The 16,743-nt window shown below is 39.0% G+C and overlaps 1 protein-coding gene across 1 annotated transcript in view; it reads right to left on the bottom strand.

The window, feature by feature from the left end:
• The window catches only part of ANKRD17 (ankyrin repeat domain 17), a 51,616-nt gene that overhangs the window by 12,519 nt on the left and 22,354 nt on the right, over positions 1-16,743 (bottom strand). Inside the window, exons 15-24 of the mRNA XM_019472086.1 lie at positions 11,195-11,343; positions 9,316-9,427; positions 8,988-9,133; positions 6,792-6,934; positions 5,822-6,035; positions 4,581-4,756; positions 3,596-3,758; positions 2,722-2,817; positions 1,379-1,495; positions 378-549 (exon numbers count right to left, since the gene is read on the bottom strand). Of these exons, the coding sequence (XP_019327631.1) occupies positions 378-549; positions 1,379-1,495; positions 2,722-2,817; positions 3,596-3,758; positions 4,581-4,756; positions 5,822-6,035; positions 6,792-6,934; positions 8,988-9,133; positions 9,316-9,427; positions 11,195-11,343 (1,488 nt within the window). The remainder of the gene's footprint in view (positions 1-377; positions 550-1,378; positions 1,496-2,721; positions 2,818-3,595; positions 3,759-4,580; positions 4,757-5,821; positions 6,036-6,791; positions 6,935-8,987; positions 9,134-9,315; positions 9,428-11,194; positions 11,344-16,743) is intronic.

The following is a 16,743-nucleotide window of genomic DNA, read 5'->3' as shown; positions in this document are numbered from 1 at the left end:
GCAGAGCCAGGTTTCGATGGGTAAGAAGAGAATGATACATATTTGGAATTTCCATGTTGCCAGTTTTTTCAGCTAATCGTTATTATCATTCCCTTTATAAGCTAAAAAAAATTTAATTGACCTGGTTTTAAGTATTGGGACCTGGAAGAAAAAAAAAAAACAAACAACAAACCAACAACATCCCCATGGTAAAGTTAACCCATAACTCACTGAAGCTATCACGTTCATCTACAGGCTTAACAGAAAAGGTAAACAAAAGGAAAGCTCAGCAGGTCATAAGAAAGCTTGTATTCAAGTTTTGACAAGAAAAGCAGTTTTTAATACTGGGAATAAAATCAAGGCCACGTTTCAAAAATAAGGCAAATATTTTAAATCACCTTCAGCTTTTAGCTTCTCTTTCTCCTGAGCAGCTTGAAGTTCAAAATTCTCTTTATTTTTAGCTTCTATTTCTTCTAGTTTTCGTCTTTGTTCTTCTTTCTTCTTCCTCCTTTTCTCCTTTCTTTTCTCTCTTTTGGCAGCCAAAGCCAGTCTCCTGCTTTCTTCCCTTAGCTACCAGTCAAGCACATGGAACAGTATTACAGTATGTCCCATGCATTTCAAGAAATGCAAATGCTTTCTATTTCCTGGGAAGCTGAACTTGCATTTTAGACTAACACATTTACAAAACAGAAGCCAAATTCTCTGTGATCCATATTTTTACATGTTTACTTCTTCCAAACAGATTGTTCACTCATGTTAGCAGAAGGTTAATGTAGAAACAGAGGACAGACACCATACAGACTTAAGTCAGAGTTTTCCAAGACGCATTTTCAGGATTCTTTGTGTAACCTTGTGTGTCTCAGCAGGACAGTCCAAACGACACCCATCTCCCTTTCAAACATTAGAACATGAAATGGTTTCAGCTGCCTTGAAAATGAAGTCTGCGCTCATTTGACACTATACTCGTACTTTGATTTTTCCATTAGGTTTCTACTACAGTACTATGGTTTCTAGTAACGTTATTAGTGTATTTTTTTTATTTCTTAAGACACGAAACAGGGTTTAGACCTAAAATCCACAGCAATGTGACTGAAAAATGCCTATCTACCATGCACTTGACAAGGAACTTTACTCAGAAATCCTTCTTTTGGTACAATGTTATTTCAGAAGAAATAGTTATATCGGAGTTTCTTGATCCAATTTCTCTGAGTAACAGTCAAAGTAAAATTCAAAGATTACCTGGAACAAAAAGGTGCTCAGCTCTAGACATACCAGTTATGGTAATTACATATACTCTTATACTTTAATACATACTTTCACCCATCTTATAATCTTGAAGGAATGTGAAATTGGAATTTTAGCAAATAAGTATTCACAGCTCCAAACTCTTTCAACTTGCCTTCTCCAAGTCCAGTTCCTCTAAAAGAATGCTTGCGTTTTTGTTGGCTTCAGCAGCCTGTCTATCTTTGGCTTGAACAATTGATTCCATACAAAGGTGGCACTTCTTCAGCATCTCCTAAGACGACAAAGTACATCAAACCTCTGTTTGAGAAAGTAACACTGCATGTGTTGGAAGGTATTATCTCAAGCTTACACTTGTAATTTAGTAACTGCTGCATTACTTGCACAGGAGTTTCAGGGAGAACTTTAAATTCCCTCCTCTAAGTTCCCTCTTCACGCTCAACCTTGCAAACTGATATTCCAGCCACAGATGTGACATGCAATCAACGACCTATGTCTCCGTGTGCTATAAACGCTACAAAGAGTTCATACTCTACGCCCATGAGCAAGACAAAAAAATTTTGTGAAGTCTAAGGCAAAGGGTCTGAAAGGTGAAGCAACTGCAGCAATAAAAATGTATCATAAAGCAAGGCTTCTTTTTTTTTTTGTTAAACGCTTGGGAAATAGGTGAATATTATAGTACAACTCAAACCTATATTGGCTTCATAGCTGTGCAAGTGTTTAAATGCATAAGGCGCCTAGCATCGTGGAAGCGGACAGTAGTCGCAGCCACTGGCAATAAAACACATACTGACTTAAACATCAGCACCTCTTCAGCCTCAACATGCTCATCACAGCTTGATGCCCAGAAAGAAGACAACTCAATTGCACCACAGTGGATCAGTGAAGAGAGAAGCACAACGACCGTATTTCTGCACCGCTTGCTATTCTCGTTTCTCTTACTACAAAATAGTTTTTGCCCTGTTAATCCGGACTGAAGATAAACCAAATAAAACCAAAGCTCCACACGGAAGGGCAGCAGTCCACTTAATTGACAGTGAAGTGGTTTCTTATAGCATATTATGTTTTCTATCTTTTGTAGTACAAACTTTTTCTAAAAGATCGAGAGACTTCATTCTTAAGCTCACACACACTCTGAGCAGAAGTTCATTCTGTTACCTCCACCCCACTGCAAAAGCCATTCTAAATTCAGTACAAACTGGCTCAACAGGGAGGAATGCACAGAGTGAGTTAATGACTGGGAGAACCCTTGAAAATAAGCATGGATAATAAATAACACCACCTTTACTACTATTATGATGGCACTAAGGCACACACAAAGTTACTGTGGCTGCGCGTTCCCTTTTTTTGCAATGCTTTTTCTGAACAATTCCAACGGGACTCATCATTTGGCTGAAGTCTGGTGTACCAGGCAGCTGAAAGACCATTCATAACACCGACTCTAAAGCTGAGTCACAGCACTACTTCTTCTCAAATATTTTCTCTTTCTTACAATCTTACCTTATCGGTAATTGTTGCTATATATCTCATGCATTCCGAGTCTGATGGAAACTGGTTTACTTCTTTCACTAAGTAGCGCACCACTTTTACATGACCCTGAAAAAGAAATTTCGAAGACAACATTTTATTCTGCTTCTGGTTTGCTAAGAAACACTTTAGTCCAAGCACTCATTGCAAAATATTTATTTTAAACTCCTTGAAACGATGCTCTTAACACTTACTTTTTTTTTTTTTTTTTTTAAAATCTTTATCACCTCCTAAACTAGCGAGGCATGTTTCTTCACTTTTATGATGGAAGAGAAGGCAAGCAACCTCTTGTCAGGTTGCTCTTACTCCAGCCATACTTTCACATACCTCTGCGCCTTTTATTTTGGTAGTTTTCAAATGCCCAGCTCTGGCAACTTAACAGTTGCGGGCTCCTACAGCCGTTTGCAGTTTTTCAAGTACCACAGCACTTGAACTACACTCCCTTGCTAACAACAATTATCTCTAGAGTCAAACTGGGCTAAATTACACTTTTTTTTTTTTTAGCACAAGTGCTCATCCTCTCTTGCATAAGAAACCAAACCAATTTCCCCCCAGTTCTATCACATATTCCCTCTCTCCACACAAATACACTGCAATTTTCACCTCTCAGACCCATGAGGGCCAGCCTCAATGAAGTGCCTGTAAAGCAAATTTCTACTGGAATTTAACACAGATATTACACAGGTGACACACATACCTATTTTTGAAGATTTAATGTCAAGTATTAAAATTAGTTGACACATTTTTTCAACATGTAGTTTCTGTCAGCTATGTTCTATTTATACCAACTATGCAGGGATGATCGAGACAATACTAGCTAAGACCAAACCTGAACTTCATATTCTACCTTTCGAAAGGCTGCCATAAGAGGAGTTATTTTCCTGTTATCAGCAGCATCCACATCAGCTCCAGCTTGAACTAGCAACTGGACAACATCTAGATGCCCTCCATTTGCTGCCAGCCACAGCGGAGTATTCCCCTTCTTGTTACGCACGTCAATGTGAGCTCCTCTACAAAAACAAACACATTCGATCAAAGCTCTGGACCAGATTTTCATTTCATGTATCAACTGGACATGCAACACAAGAACGATAGGGCAAAACGCAATACTCATTTTTACATCAAACATATGCATTCACAGACTGCTTCAGCTTCCAAAATTATATTTTTGTTTCTTCTGATGCTGTCAAGAGCCTCAACTCAGCCTAAAAACATTTTTAATACTCTAAATCATACTGTTTGTCAGCTATCTCTGAAGCTTCTTTAATTACTTCAGTAACTCCCATCCATCAGTACACTGTATTCTTCGTTAGCTTACTCAGAACAACTTAAGACATTTCAAGTGCAAACCAACAACCAGTGCAACTACTTGGAATAAGACACATCCAAAAAGCTACTCGGGAAACATAATTACACTGAACGCGCATCGTGATCAATCAAAAAAAAGAAATCATTAAGACGTATGTTTTGAGCACATCGTCTGTTGTTTAAGGACTTAACATTACCATCTAAAATGGCTGTGTGTCATTATTATGAGTACCATGTATTTAAAGTTTACAAGAAACTTTGTTTCTAACATTCGTGATTCAGTGAGATGGGAAAAACTGAATTAGCCCATTTGGGCAAAAACAAGCACTCTAACGCCAAAGAGAACGTCCTTTGATCGCCTTCGATAAATAAAAATACATAGTAACGGTTAACAGCCACAGAACTTATCCCATTTCCTACCCTGTAGTCTTTTCTGGGAAATATTCTTGCATATTGGGAAAGATTAGCCTAAGTAAGGCCATATTGATGTTTTTCTTCAAGCAGCACACTTGCAAATACAGTACCTGCTAATGAGAAGCTCACAGAATTTGTAGTGCCCTTTGTCTGCTGCAATGGTTAAAGCTGTATCTCTTGAGGAAGGTACTGGAGGAGCATTTACATCTGCACCTTTGTCCAGCAGAACTCTGCCCACTTCTGCATATCCACCAGAAGCTGCTTCCATTAACGGTGTGAGACCAGTCTAAGACAAGCAAGCAAGCAGGAAAAACCAGCAATTAGTTGGGGGTGGGGAGTTTTACTTGAGAGTCAGGATTTATTTAAACTTCCAGCAACATATTTCTAGTTCTGGTGCATGGATTCCAATTGCTCCCTGGCCAATTTTGTAACAGCTTAACAACATTTTGAAGGTGAGCTCATCTTCAGCTGGCTTAACTAGATCTTTCACTGAGCAGCACAGTGCACAGTGGCCCTCTGCATTCCGCAGTGCTAAGAAGGATTCAAAGCCCACTGCTGTCCGTTTCTCAAAACTAACCCAGCCAACCTCAAACAGATGAGGATCATCAACATTACGTCCCGTGAAGTGCCAATGTTAGGATACAGATGATGCAAATCACATTTTCTACCTTCAGTTACAAGATCCTACATAGCAACATCCAGAAAGCACCTGGCTAGGTCAAGGGGACACCTAACTTTAGCAGGAATACCACCTAGCAGCAATCAGCAGGTCCTTTTGAGCTCCTCTGTGGCAGCCATTAAGTACAGTGGAAAAGGAGAACAGAATGCCACATTTGTAGGAGGTCTCTTTTTTTCCTTCTCCCCCTCAATATTCTAGCCATTTTTCTAGTGAACAGCCTTTCCTCCCATTTAAAGCATTGGGGTCAACTGAGAGACTCTCAAGCACACACATCCCCTTTCAATTCTGCATCACCACTGTCAATATAAGCAGCTGGCCAGACAGAAGAGGTTAGACCATGAGCATACCTAGGCCAAGATTCTAGCTATTTTTAAATACATTAAAACATTCTACTTTTATTAAGTTAATGGATTACTATTCTTATGCTAGCAAGCACCTGAAGATGAATTAAGGCTTCAAAACAAACACTTATTTTTTGATGAACCGTATAACCACCAAAATACTACCCCTCAAGTGCAGCCATTATTTTTCTTCACAATATATGGTTCATTTCAGTTAACCAAACTAGAGAAGTTAACCTGCACAAAAGGTGAGAAAAATCAGATAAGCACAGAGAAGCGATGACTTACAAGCATCTCTTTTTGGAGACTTATTCAGCTATTTGCTCCTTACCTTAGCTCTGTGTTCCACATTAGCTTTTCTATCAAGCAGCAGACTAACGACTTCAGTTCTCCCTTGGAAACAAGCCAGAGTCAGTGCTGTATTCCTGTTGGTCTCTATCTGGGCATTTATATCAGAGCCCATGTCCAGTAATAGCTTGACAGCAGCAGTGTGCCCATTCATGGCTGCCAACATTAAGGGAGAAATGCCCAATTTGCTACCAGTTCTGAAAGAGGAAAAAAGAAAAACCAAAAACCTCTTGAAATCGTAATCACATTTCTGAAATGACTTTAACAGAAGTAGTGAAGGCAGACTACTTATCCAAGACCGAAAAATCAGCTACACAGCAACTATTACTGAAACTACAAAAGGTTCTCCATAGTAGCATTGCCTAGGACAAGTATTTCTCCTTAGAGATACTACGCATGTTACCTTTTAATTGCTGTAAATTTAAAGGCATCTCTTATGAGGAGCATAACTTTTGCTTGGACCTTTCGTTTGACTTGTGCAGCGCACGGCTGAGCTATTTTCTACGTCCTAATGGATGCAAAAGCATTACATACATGCATACACGCACAGAAAAAGCTTTCATTAAACTACACAGGGTAAACAAAGGGATAACACACGCACACACACACTTTCTTCATGTAACCCAGAACTAATTTCAATCCATCGGGCCAACCAGAGCAAAAAAAGATTTCCATCTTTGACAAAGACAACTGATTGTATGATATAGGAAACAAAATACATAGAGAGATATGGAAGTTAAAAGAGCATTAGAAAAGCACAGTCAAAACCTTTCGTTTCTAACTGAAGAGGAAAAAAGCCTACTACAAATTAAACAATACAGTGGTTGTGATCATTTAAGAATAATAAGATTTAGCTGCAAGTAGTTGGCAAGTTGTCAAGAAATCCTTCCGGAAAGGGTAAAAACTCAGAACACTACAAAAACCATGAGAGAAGGGGTGAAAAGGGAACTTGCCTGGAATTTATTTCTGCCCCAGCATTTAGCAGAATCTTGATAATGTTCACGTAGCCACCAGAAGCGGCGAGGCTTAAAGGTGTGTAATCAGAAACATTCCTGTGCTCTTTATTTGCCCCTCGAGCTAGCAGCAACTCCACCACCTGCAGTGTTTTAAGAAATAACATAACATCTGGTTTTCTCCCAGACTTGCAAATCTATCCACGGCAAATGTTTTTGAAGCCTAAATATACCATTGACATCTTCCAACAGTAAGACAGCGATTTTACTCAGTTGCTTCCCTATACTCCTCGCCTCCATGAATAGATGAGGCTGCAACTATGTTCCCAAAGCCACTGTAAAACTTCCTTTAAAAATCTATCATGATCACTCATTAGCATGCTAAAACCATTCATACCAAGTTGTGTAACATAGCAAGAAAAATTGAGATCTTGTCATGATTATTTCAGCTGTCTTCAAAGACTGCCAAAACCAGAGATTGTTTGAATATAGTACACAAAGTATATACCTCCCCCATTTTAATGCTCAGTTCACTATCAAGTTAAACACTCATCCTCAAATTGAAGCTGCGGAGCAAACAAGAAAGCGGTTGCATGCTTTTATCTTACGTTCTCTATTTACACCACTAAATTGAACGGTGCATAGATTGTACACAGAAGTCTCATGCAAGAGCCGTCAGAAAAATTAACATTTGCATCCCTTGCTGGTTTGCTCTGTACATTAACAAAAACCAACACAAATACTTCTTACGTTATTCCTTCCTTACAGATTCACGTACAACCCAAACAATTTGCACCTGCCCGTATTCTACAGGAAGCTTACATTCTGTAGTGAAGTTACTGCAGAAGACTTGACAAGAAACTAAACTGTCTAGCAACATAAAATCAAAATGAACACTGAGGTGAAAACCCACTGTGTCATCTCCCGTGCAACGTTTAATTGCTCCACTTTCAGCTTTTAAGCGTAAAACATGTTTAGATTAGACCTTCAGAACTGAAGCCAAGGGCTTTTCAGTAAGAGTATTTTCCCTTGAAATCACAGGACAAACATACTGCCAAATACAAAAATTGGGGTGGGAGGGCATCCCAACATCTCTACTGCCCAAAGCCCAATGTTTTCCATCTTCTTTCCCAAAAAACATGCAAGAAAACATGATGCATTCCTCCAGGAAATACTGTTTGAGAAACACAGATCAAGCCAATCTCTAAAAAGGTAAGCATAAATTCACCTTTGCTGTATGAGGTTGCTGTCCACAAAGGCTGCTACGAGACACTTACTAAAAAAAGCAGGCCTTTCCCTTCACCAGGGAGCATGTGATTGTCATTGCAGCTAATCCCCCCAATGGCTGAAATCTTCCAGATGGCACTAAAAACAGGCCAGAAGAGCTAGAAGTTTTCAGTAAGATTTTGTCTAGGGAGGTAATCACCTTTTAAATGCCACACTATCACCGTTAAGACAACCTGCGGAAGTGGGAAAGGTATCTCGAACCTCATTAATTTCCAGATGGCCATAGACAGAGGAAAGTGATCCTGCACCAGAATATATAGCTTCCACCGTGGCTTTTGCAATCCAAATAGTAGAAGCATTAACAGAATTATACACTTAAGATTTCTAACAACCGTTAGGAAAAAAAAAATCAAAACGCAGATTTCATAATTAAGTCAAAGAATACAGTATTTCACATAACATTAAAAAAACCTTCCCCTACATTTACTTTTGATCAATCATTTGAAAAACCTTTTTTGCATTTTTAGTCAGAGACACTGGAGTCATCTGCAGTACTCCAATACCCTATGGCCTATACAGAATCCATTAGAAAACCCTCTGGGCTCATATAGGGAGCTGATTCATGTCTAACTCCAACTTCTCAACAAGAACAGTCATTGCATTCACTTTCATATCTACATCTAATTACGCTAGTAAAAGCCCCATAACGAGCCACTAATGATTACAGTCATGAGGTCGTCTGCACAGCACTGGTCCAGCTTATAAAAATAGAAAAAGCAATTTATATCAGACATGCTGCAATACGTAACTTAGAAAATGTGAAGCTCGTTGCATCCTTTTTAAAAAAACACCATCCTGAAACAAAATATAGTGAATTAAGTTACTGTAACTTCTCTGGAAGATTGCTTTAGTATGCTGACACAATATGTAATCTACACACTGCTTTTGAAGACTTAAGTTTTACTTCACCTCTTGTCTCCCTCCTGAACAAGCCAAAGACAAGGGAGTGTCCTTGGTTCTCTCAGACTGGGCTTCAATATCAGCTCCATTATCCAGTAAGATTTCAACAACACCCACGTGGCCGGCTGTAGCAGCCAGAATAAGCGGAGTAAACCCTGAAATGAAAAAGGGTGTCTGAAGAGTCCACATTCATAGCTTATGTTCAAGTGACATATGTTAAACCACCAGAAAAGCAAGCCTAAAAGCTTCACATGAAGACTACGCTTATTGTGTATTTATTTAGTGCGATCCACTGGAAAACCAGAGAGGGTCTGTACTGCCATAGTGAGATACCTACCTTTCTTGTCCCTGTGTTCAATATTAGCTCCTCTCTCTAGCAGTGTTTGTACTAGTTCTTCGTGGCCACCAGCACAAGCAAGTGTCAATGCTGTGTCATGATTACTCTCAGTCTAAAAGAAACAGACATCATACACACAGCAAGATAAGTATTTCCTTTTTCAAGTACAACTCCTGTTATATTGCATATTAGCCCAAGTACAACTACATCTGTGATAGAATAAAAAGCTTCTATAACCTTAAGACATGTCTATCGATTACCTCACATTTAATCTTTTGTGTTCAAGTTCATAACAAGATTCTACTTCTCAAGTCAGCCGTGTTGAGAGATTTGAGAACAATTCCTGATGAGAACTGAGATTCTTCAGAACCAAGATTTCATCTGTGCTTTGCTAACTAGATTGACTTCTTTACCACTGCTTGGCTGTGACCTTTAGATGGTATAATGAAGATAAGAACTGTATCTTTAATTCTTAACCCTCCGGTCAAACCCAAGGGGGAAAAATTCCCAATCTCACCTCTACTGTTGCTGAAGCCTCTGAATAGTACAAATCAGCTACAGTGAGTCCACAAATCACAGTAAACGAAAAGAAAAAAACAACTGAAAAGACACAGAAGTCTTTGAGCTTATGCTCTGCTTTTAAGTTTTTTCCCTTTAGAGCCCTCATACGCTGTCTCCAAGCGAGCATTTCGAGTGATAGACAGTTCTCGGTAACAGCACAGAGCCCTTATCAACCTTGATTCTGCCTATTAAACACTTGCAATGAAACAACGTGCATTTTATTTCTCAGTGTTGCCAGGGCCCATGTAAATGACCACCATCCTATTTGAAAGAGCAACCGGGTAACTCAGAGGATTGCTGGCACTGTTAGTTACAGCTTAGGGACCGACCAAAATGACAACAAACAAACAACAACAAATACCAGAACAACAAAACCACCCAAAACCCACAAACACACACACACACATTTCTAAACTACTATGACAATGTACTTTTACTTTACTCTGTTATGAGCCAGGGTAGTTGGCAACTTATCATAACGTTGACCTGCACTGGTGTCTACCAGCTAACAACGAGGCCCGTCAGGTTATGGCAAGAGCTCCTGAACATGGTCACAGCAGAAACCAAAGCCAAGCGCCACGAGCACCTGAAGTAGCCAAGACTGGCTTTCCAGAGGTTTCTCTCCCTTTTTCCACAACTATCTCATGCCTTTCCTCTTCTCCACAATGCCCACATCTTAGCCGTGTTATATGTAGTCTAGAACTACACACATACATATGCTAGGTAGTATATGTATGCTTTTTTTTTTTTGATGGCCAGCTAGCTGCAAGTCAATATAAAGTTGCCATTTTTAAAAATTCCTGTCAATACAGAAATGCCTTTTCTTTAGTGGAAACGAGAGCTTGAATTATTTCCTCTTGTTAAAAAAATTTACAGAAATTATTAGTTTCAATACTTTCATACTTCTGTCAAGCTGGGTGATCATTGGCCAACAGCCTGAAGCACAACCGGAAGAAACGGTGTGCAACATCTTACACCTTAAGGCTTATTTTTGTCTTAGGGTATCAGGCCAGAAAAATATTTAATTTCTGTCAGAAGACAACTTTGCTGTTTCTCATAATCACTCCAACAACTGAGAAACAAGGAATACAAGTATTTAGTCATTCAAAGACCTTCTCTTTTGTTCAGCGAGAGCACAGAGGAAAGTGGGTTGCAACTCTCCGGGGAGTTGTACAAGCTTTCTAAAAGCAGCAAATAAAGTCTCTGGAACCAATTCATTATACAACAGAGCTGTTCACTACCACTGAATTATTCAGGATGCAGAAGCAAAATAGCTTCACACATCTGTGCCGCAGTGACAATTGCATTGCAGGCTTACCTGTGCATCGATATCTATAGCAGGGTAGATTGGTAGCATGGCTGAAGGAGAAATGATAGGACTCGGAGTTGGCGTCTGAGGTTGGGAGACAGAAGTTGCAATGCTGTGGGTAGGAGTGTTTGACATTGCAGATGCTCTTCCGCTCACTGCTGTTGAACAGAATAATTACACTTAGTAAAAGCAAAACACTTCACTTCAAATATTTAACATGACAATAAATGGACAGTGGGACACAACTCCCACCGACAGACAGAACTCCCTAAAAACTTTATTTTCCACAAATACGTATTTTCTACACATTTAACCCAATCTTTGAACCTTTAACTCTTGAACTTAACAACTATGAAAAAGGATAACTGTATTAGATCAAAGAAATAGGTAAGTATCAGATTGGCATGTTTTCTAGAAGCCCACCACAATTTTTTTTTTTTTTTTTTTTTAACCAAACATCTTTCCTACAACAAGTCAGCCGTTATTTTGACCAGGAGTTCCATACCTTTAGAAGCAGGACTGCAGAACAAGTCCAATCAATGGGTATCTGTGCAATTTTTCTTAAAACAGTTTGAAGATTCTCATATAAAAGTCTGTCCAGCCTTCAACCTCCACCACCCCGGCCCCCATAAACATAACAAAAAAGCAACAGTGCTAGTGTCAGGATGCTCACATGGTAGAATTTGTTGAAACCAGAGAACTGAAAGCTTCTTAATAGCCGTTTTGCAGAAACTTTGGTCAAGGTTGTTAGAATACGCAAAAGGTAATACCATTTTACAGTTGATGACAGTATATCGACATGACACAAAATAGCACGGGCTGCCACACTTCCCTGAAATTCATTTCATACAGATAATGTTTAAAAGTACAGAGCAAACTTGAATCTAAAACAGCCTTTGGGGAAAAACTCCCATTTTCCTACGTTTTGTTTTTTTTTTTTTTCCTTAGAAGAACTCAAATGTTTTTCTCCCTGACTTTTCTCCAGTATTTCTACATGTCTTTATCATGAGGTGTGATCAGCAAAGGAAAAAGTAAAAGTACTGTACACTTCTCCTGTCAAGTTGACAAAAGCACCATTAACTGCGAAGTGAAAGAAATGCAGTTTCTGCATATTGTCAGTGTTCATCTAGTACACACCACCGAGTAACCTTACGGAACACCAAAATAATGTCCCTTTATCCCAACTTTTTAAGTCCTGTTCATTTTTCAAACGGGTTTAATAATCAGCCGTGTCCCTAACTGCCAGCCATTGATAATTAGCTCCTGTATTTAGTTTGAAGTGCTAAGTTTTTCAACAGATGCCAGAAAAACTGTATCCTAACATGCCAATTTGGGTACTCCCTCCTCTGCAAGGCAGCCATGTTTTTCATCCATTACTAATTTAATTTCTGGACTTCCTATACCATATCCCAGGGAAGAAGCTAATAAATGTCACTGAAAGAAACAACGAACCCCCAACTTATAACATAAAAAGTATGATTAACCTTATATTTAAGAGTAAATCAAGATTCAAACTCCCTTCATCTTTATATTAGAGTGCCTTTTGAAAACTCTTCTCATCTTATGAGACAAATCATGCTAGGTATGGATTAAAAGAAACATACAGAAGCTAAGCCAAAATATTCTGACATAAGGTCAAAAACTACGGCCTAAGGGAGGTTCTGTACAGAGGAGAACTAACCAAAGATCATAAGGAAGTATCATTCAGTGGACCATCTAATTTAAACTCGTCTCATTCCTTACTCTGACTGTAAATTAGAGATATAACCTAAAAACACAACTTCAAATTGGTTTCATACAGAAGGATAAGAAGTTGTCAGTCTCAGCTCCTGCTCCCCTCTTTACATATATGGTCCTAACAAGTAATTTTGAAAAACTAGTATTTTTACATTCTTTCTAGAAGTTCAAAGAAGAAGTTAAAGCAGCATAAAACAGTAATGGAGTTACAAAGGATCGTGATTCTCAACTCTCACATCTAGTCCAAAAGAACCCCATCAAGATGGTAAAATGGACTGGAAACTAACCAAACATGCTTAACCCGTATGATACAAAAGCACAATCGTCAAATAATCCAGACCTGAAAAAGGTTAACCCTGCTACAGTAGCACGTGTATTTTAAACAGTTGCTAAGAATTACTGCTCTAGTCCCAATATGGTGGCTGGGGAGCATCTACTATGTTCCAGGAGGCACTATTAAAGTTCTTAGACTTAAAAAAAAACCCCTCAAGGTAGTTAGTAAGGTCTCAATTCAGGTAAAGTCTATTTTTTATACCAATGGTGTTGCGGTGAGGGGGAGGAAAAAACACAAAAAATCAAACAAAAAGAAGAGACATGTTTAAAAGCCAACACCCCTCTTTCCACAAGAAAGAAAACCTTTATTGTACAACCCATATATAAATGTTTTTATGCATGCTAGTAGAGGAGAATATGCATGTTGACTTACAGTTCTCATTAAATATATTTCCAGTGTGCTTCAGTAATAATTGACAGTCAAATATATTTCATATCCCTACAGCACGTTTCACTGAGACAAAATATTAATTTCTATGGGTAATGACTTATATTGTATTTATTCCAACATCACCTGTGCAGAGTTCAAATTTGTAATGAACATGCCAAGGGCAATGAACAGAATCTTTACCGTGTCCAAACAAAAATATTACAAGTTTTCAATAAGCCAAAAAGTTTTCACAACAGTCTTGAGCAGTGAAAAGAGTAACCAACTAGCTTGATCAAATCTAAATGCACTAACAGTCAAAGGTTTATCTTTCCTCTCTGCCCCTCCATCTACTCTAATGGACCAGTGGCAAAATTTAACTGAAAGTCTGTACTTCAACATTAAAACATCATTACTTTATGCCTGGGATAACAACATCTTCAAAGCTAGTTCACTATTAGAATATTTTAGTATATACATGCCTTGGTACAGGCCCAGCTACCAGTCCTGACCGTTACGAAACAAGGTCAAGCTTCTTAGAATACATCACTCCAAGCATCATCTGACTGCTCTACTCAGTGTCTTATGCATTTGCTTGGATATTAGACAACCAGTTCTGTGCTTACTGATATCAGGAGCATAGCTGCTCTTCATACCGATTTCTTTCTGGACATCTCAACTTTCCTTTAGCTTACATTAAAAACAGTATGTCCTCACAGCTGCTACCTTCTCCCCCATGCCCAACAGCCTCACCATCCAGAGAAGCCTTTGGCTTACAAACGCAGTCCGAGTATCAGGGGACGAAAGAAAACAGACAAGCTGACAAATTAAAACCCCTGAAAACTAACACAAGCTACTTAACGTTTGAGCCAACAGGATTTTTTCCTCACTGATCTACATGTCCTAAATCAAAACACATGTCTGGAAAAAAGCCTGATGTTTTGAAAAGGAACATGGGGTTGTTCGCGTTGTTCAAGTTTGCTGCTTCCTTGAATACTTCGTATTTTCACTAAGGCAAGATGTTACAAAAACCAAGCACCTTTATAATTCCACTTCGTCTTTATGTCGACCATTAAGTGTTGTCTGATTGTGGGCACAGCATTGTTCTTACGCATTTATTCCTTATCTCCCGTAATGTCAACAGTAGATGTACAAAACAACTGTTTCGCATTACATTGCAATAAACCAAGATGAGGGACTGAAAAATTAATACATTACAAGTATTAGATACCTCAGCTTTTTCCAACTTGTTTCAAGCCAACTCAAAAGGCTTGTTCCACATCAGTTTCTTCTCCTCTGCCCCCAATTTCTCTGTAGGATCTTATTAAAAGCTATGTTCCTGCCACACATGCTTAAAATCAAGACAGAACACTTCAGATTCATAACATGCCTTGAGTTACAAGCGTCGAAGTTACGTTCTGAATTCAAATACAAACACACAACATTGCTTCTATGCACTAACAGCTCCATGGATGAAGCCTGAAAACCACAGCACACCTGTAGTCTTGATGATTATTAGTTATAGTCTGAAGGGTGGACTATCACAGGCTCAGTCCCACACAAAACCAGCGGCCTAGCAAAACATGGAATTCTCTTAATATTCCAAGGACAAAGGTCTAAATGCATTTACCATCCATTTGCAAGAACAGCGTAACCATTGCCAGCAACCAATTGTAGTTATATGAGAGCATAAAAGCTTGCATCCTCAGTTTTCTGCGGCTCCTGCACGGGTCGCAAGTGGGACAGAACCTCCTGATTTTTCTGTGATGCTGGCGCTCTACTATCATTTTTTTTCAGTATTGAGTTTCTGTGAAGAACTTAGGAGTCAACACATATTCTTTCTTAGGTATTAATTTAGACAGTTACAGTTAGAACTGACTCATCCCACAAGGTAGCTTCCAGGAATTAATCTTATCAAGCGCTTCAAGATTCCTGAAGTTCTTTGTGAGGCTCTGTTACTGGACATAACCCTTTGAATAGTTACTACTTTAAAGAAGTTTGCTATTAAAAACAGGGATTTATTTTTTTCTTTATACCCTTAACACACCATTTAACATATGCAATTATTTCATTCAGGAGTTACATAACTAACCCTAGAAAATACTTCTATTCACCAGCCTCACAGCAAGCAAACAACTTGTCCAACATCTGAAGCTGAAGAGTGAACCTTTTGCTTGTCATCAATCCAGTAGGAACAGAAAGGAACCCGAAGTTAAAACTGAAAGTTTTTTTCAACTTATCCTATTACTTTCTTTAAAAAAAACCAAACCCCTTGACTCGGTACGTTCTCTCACTGTGTTTCCAGGCAAATTGCATAAAGCTCTGGTAAGACCAATTAGCTTCTCTAATAGCAAGGAATCCTGCTTTGAAGTCCCAGAGTTGATCTAGCCACAACGGTTAACCTCTACAGCAATACCCATGTCTTATACTCGCCTCTGATAAATACCAGCATTTGCACACCTGGCCTTATTTTAAACAAGTACTTAAAATGGGAAAATGAAACTCATTGTTCGCAACTAATTAAGCACAGAGATGAACATTAAATAAAGTTTGCACAGTCAAGGTGAAGCTTTGTTTTTGTAACCGGTGCTGCAAGCCACAGCTCTGTGATGGAACTCAAGTCATCTCAGGAACAGAGATTTAAATCCATGGCAATACTCCAGAGGGTTCCTAATAAAGCAATACACAAAGCTACTGATAAAATAGTTAGCTGCTGCTTAAATACTTTGTGCTACATTGAGCCCATTTCACCTCCACACTAAATTCTGACATGTGGATTCAAACTGACACTTAAGTTGTATACTCAGGTCTGTATCTGCTCTCGCTTTAAAAAAAACCCTAAAATTAACCACTACACAGAAAAACAAAGATGGAATTGCATCTGTATAGCTTTTAAGAGACTTGCCACAAATGCCTTCCAGAGCACAATTTGCTGGGGGATGAAGGGATTGAGAGCAGCCCTGCCGAGAAGGACTCGGGGGTGCTGCTGGATGAAAAGCTCAACATGAGCCAGCAATGTGCACTCGCAGCCCAGAAGGCCAACCGTATCCTGGGCTGCATTCAAAGCAGCGTGGCCAGCAGGTCGAGGGAGGGGATTCTGCCCCTCTGTTCTGCTCTGGTG

Source organism: Aptenodytes forsteri, unplaced genomic scaffold (assembly GCF_000699145.1).
Source record: "Aptenodytes forsteri isolate BGI_AS27 unplaced genomic scaffold, ASM69914v1 Scaffold467, whole genome shotgun sequence".
In the NCBI taxonomy this organism is placed as follows: Eukaryota; Metazoa; Chordata; class Aves; order Sphenisciformes; family Spheniscidae; genus Aptenodytes; species Aptenodytes forsteri.
Note: the sequence above shows the minus strand (reverse complement) of the source record. Positions and strands in the feature narration are given on the sequence as shown.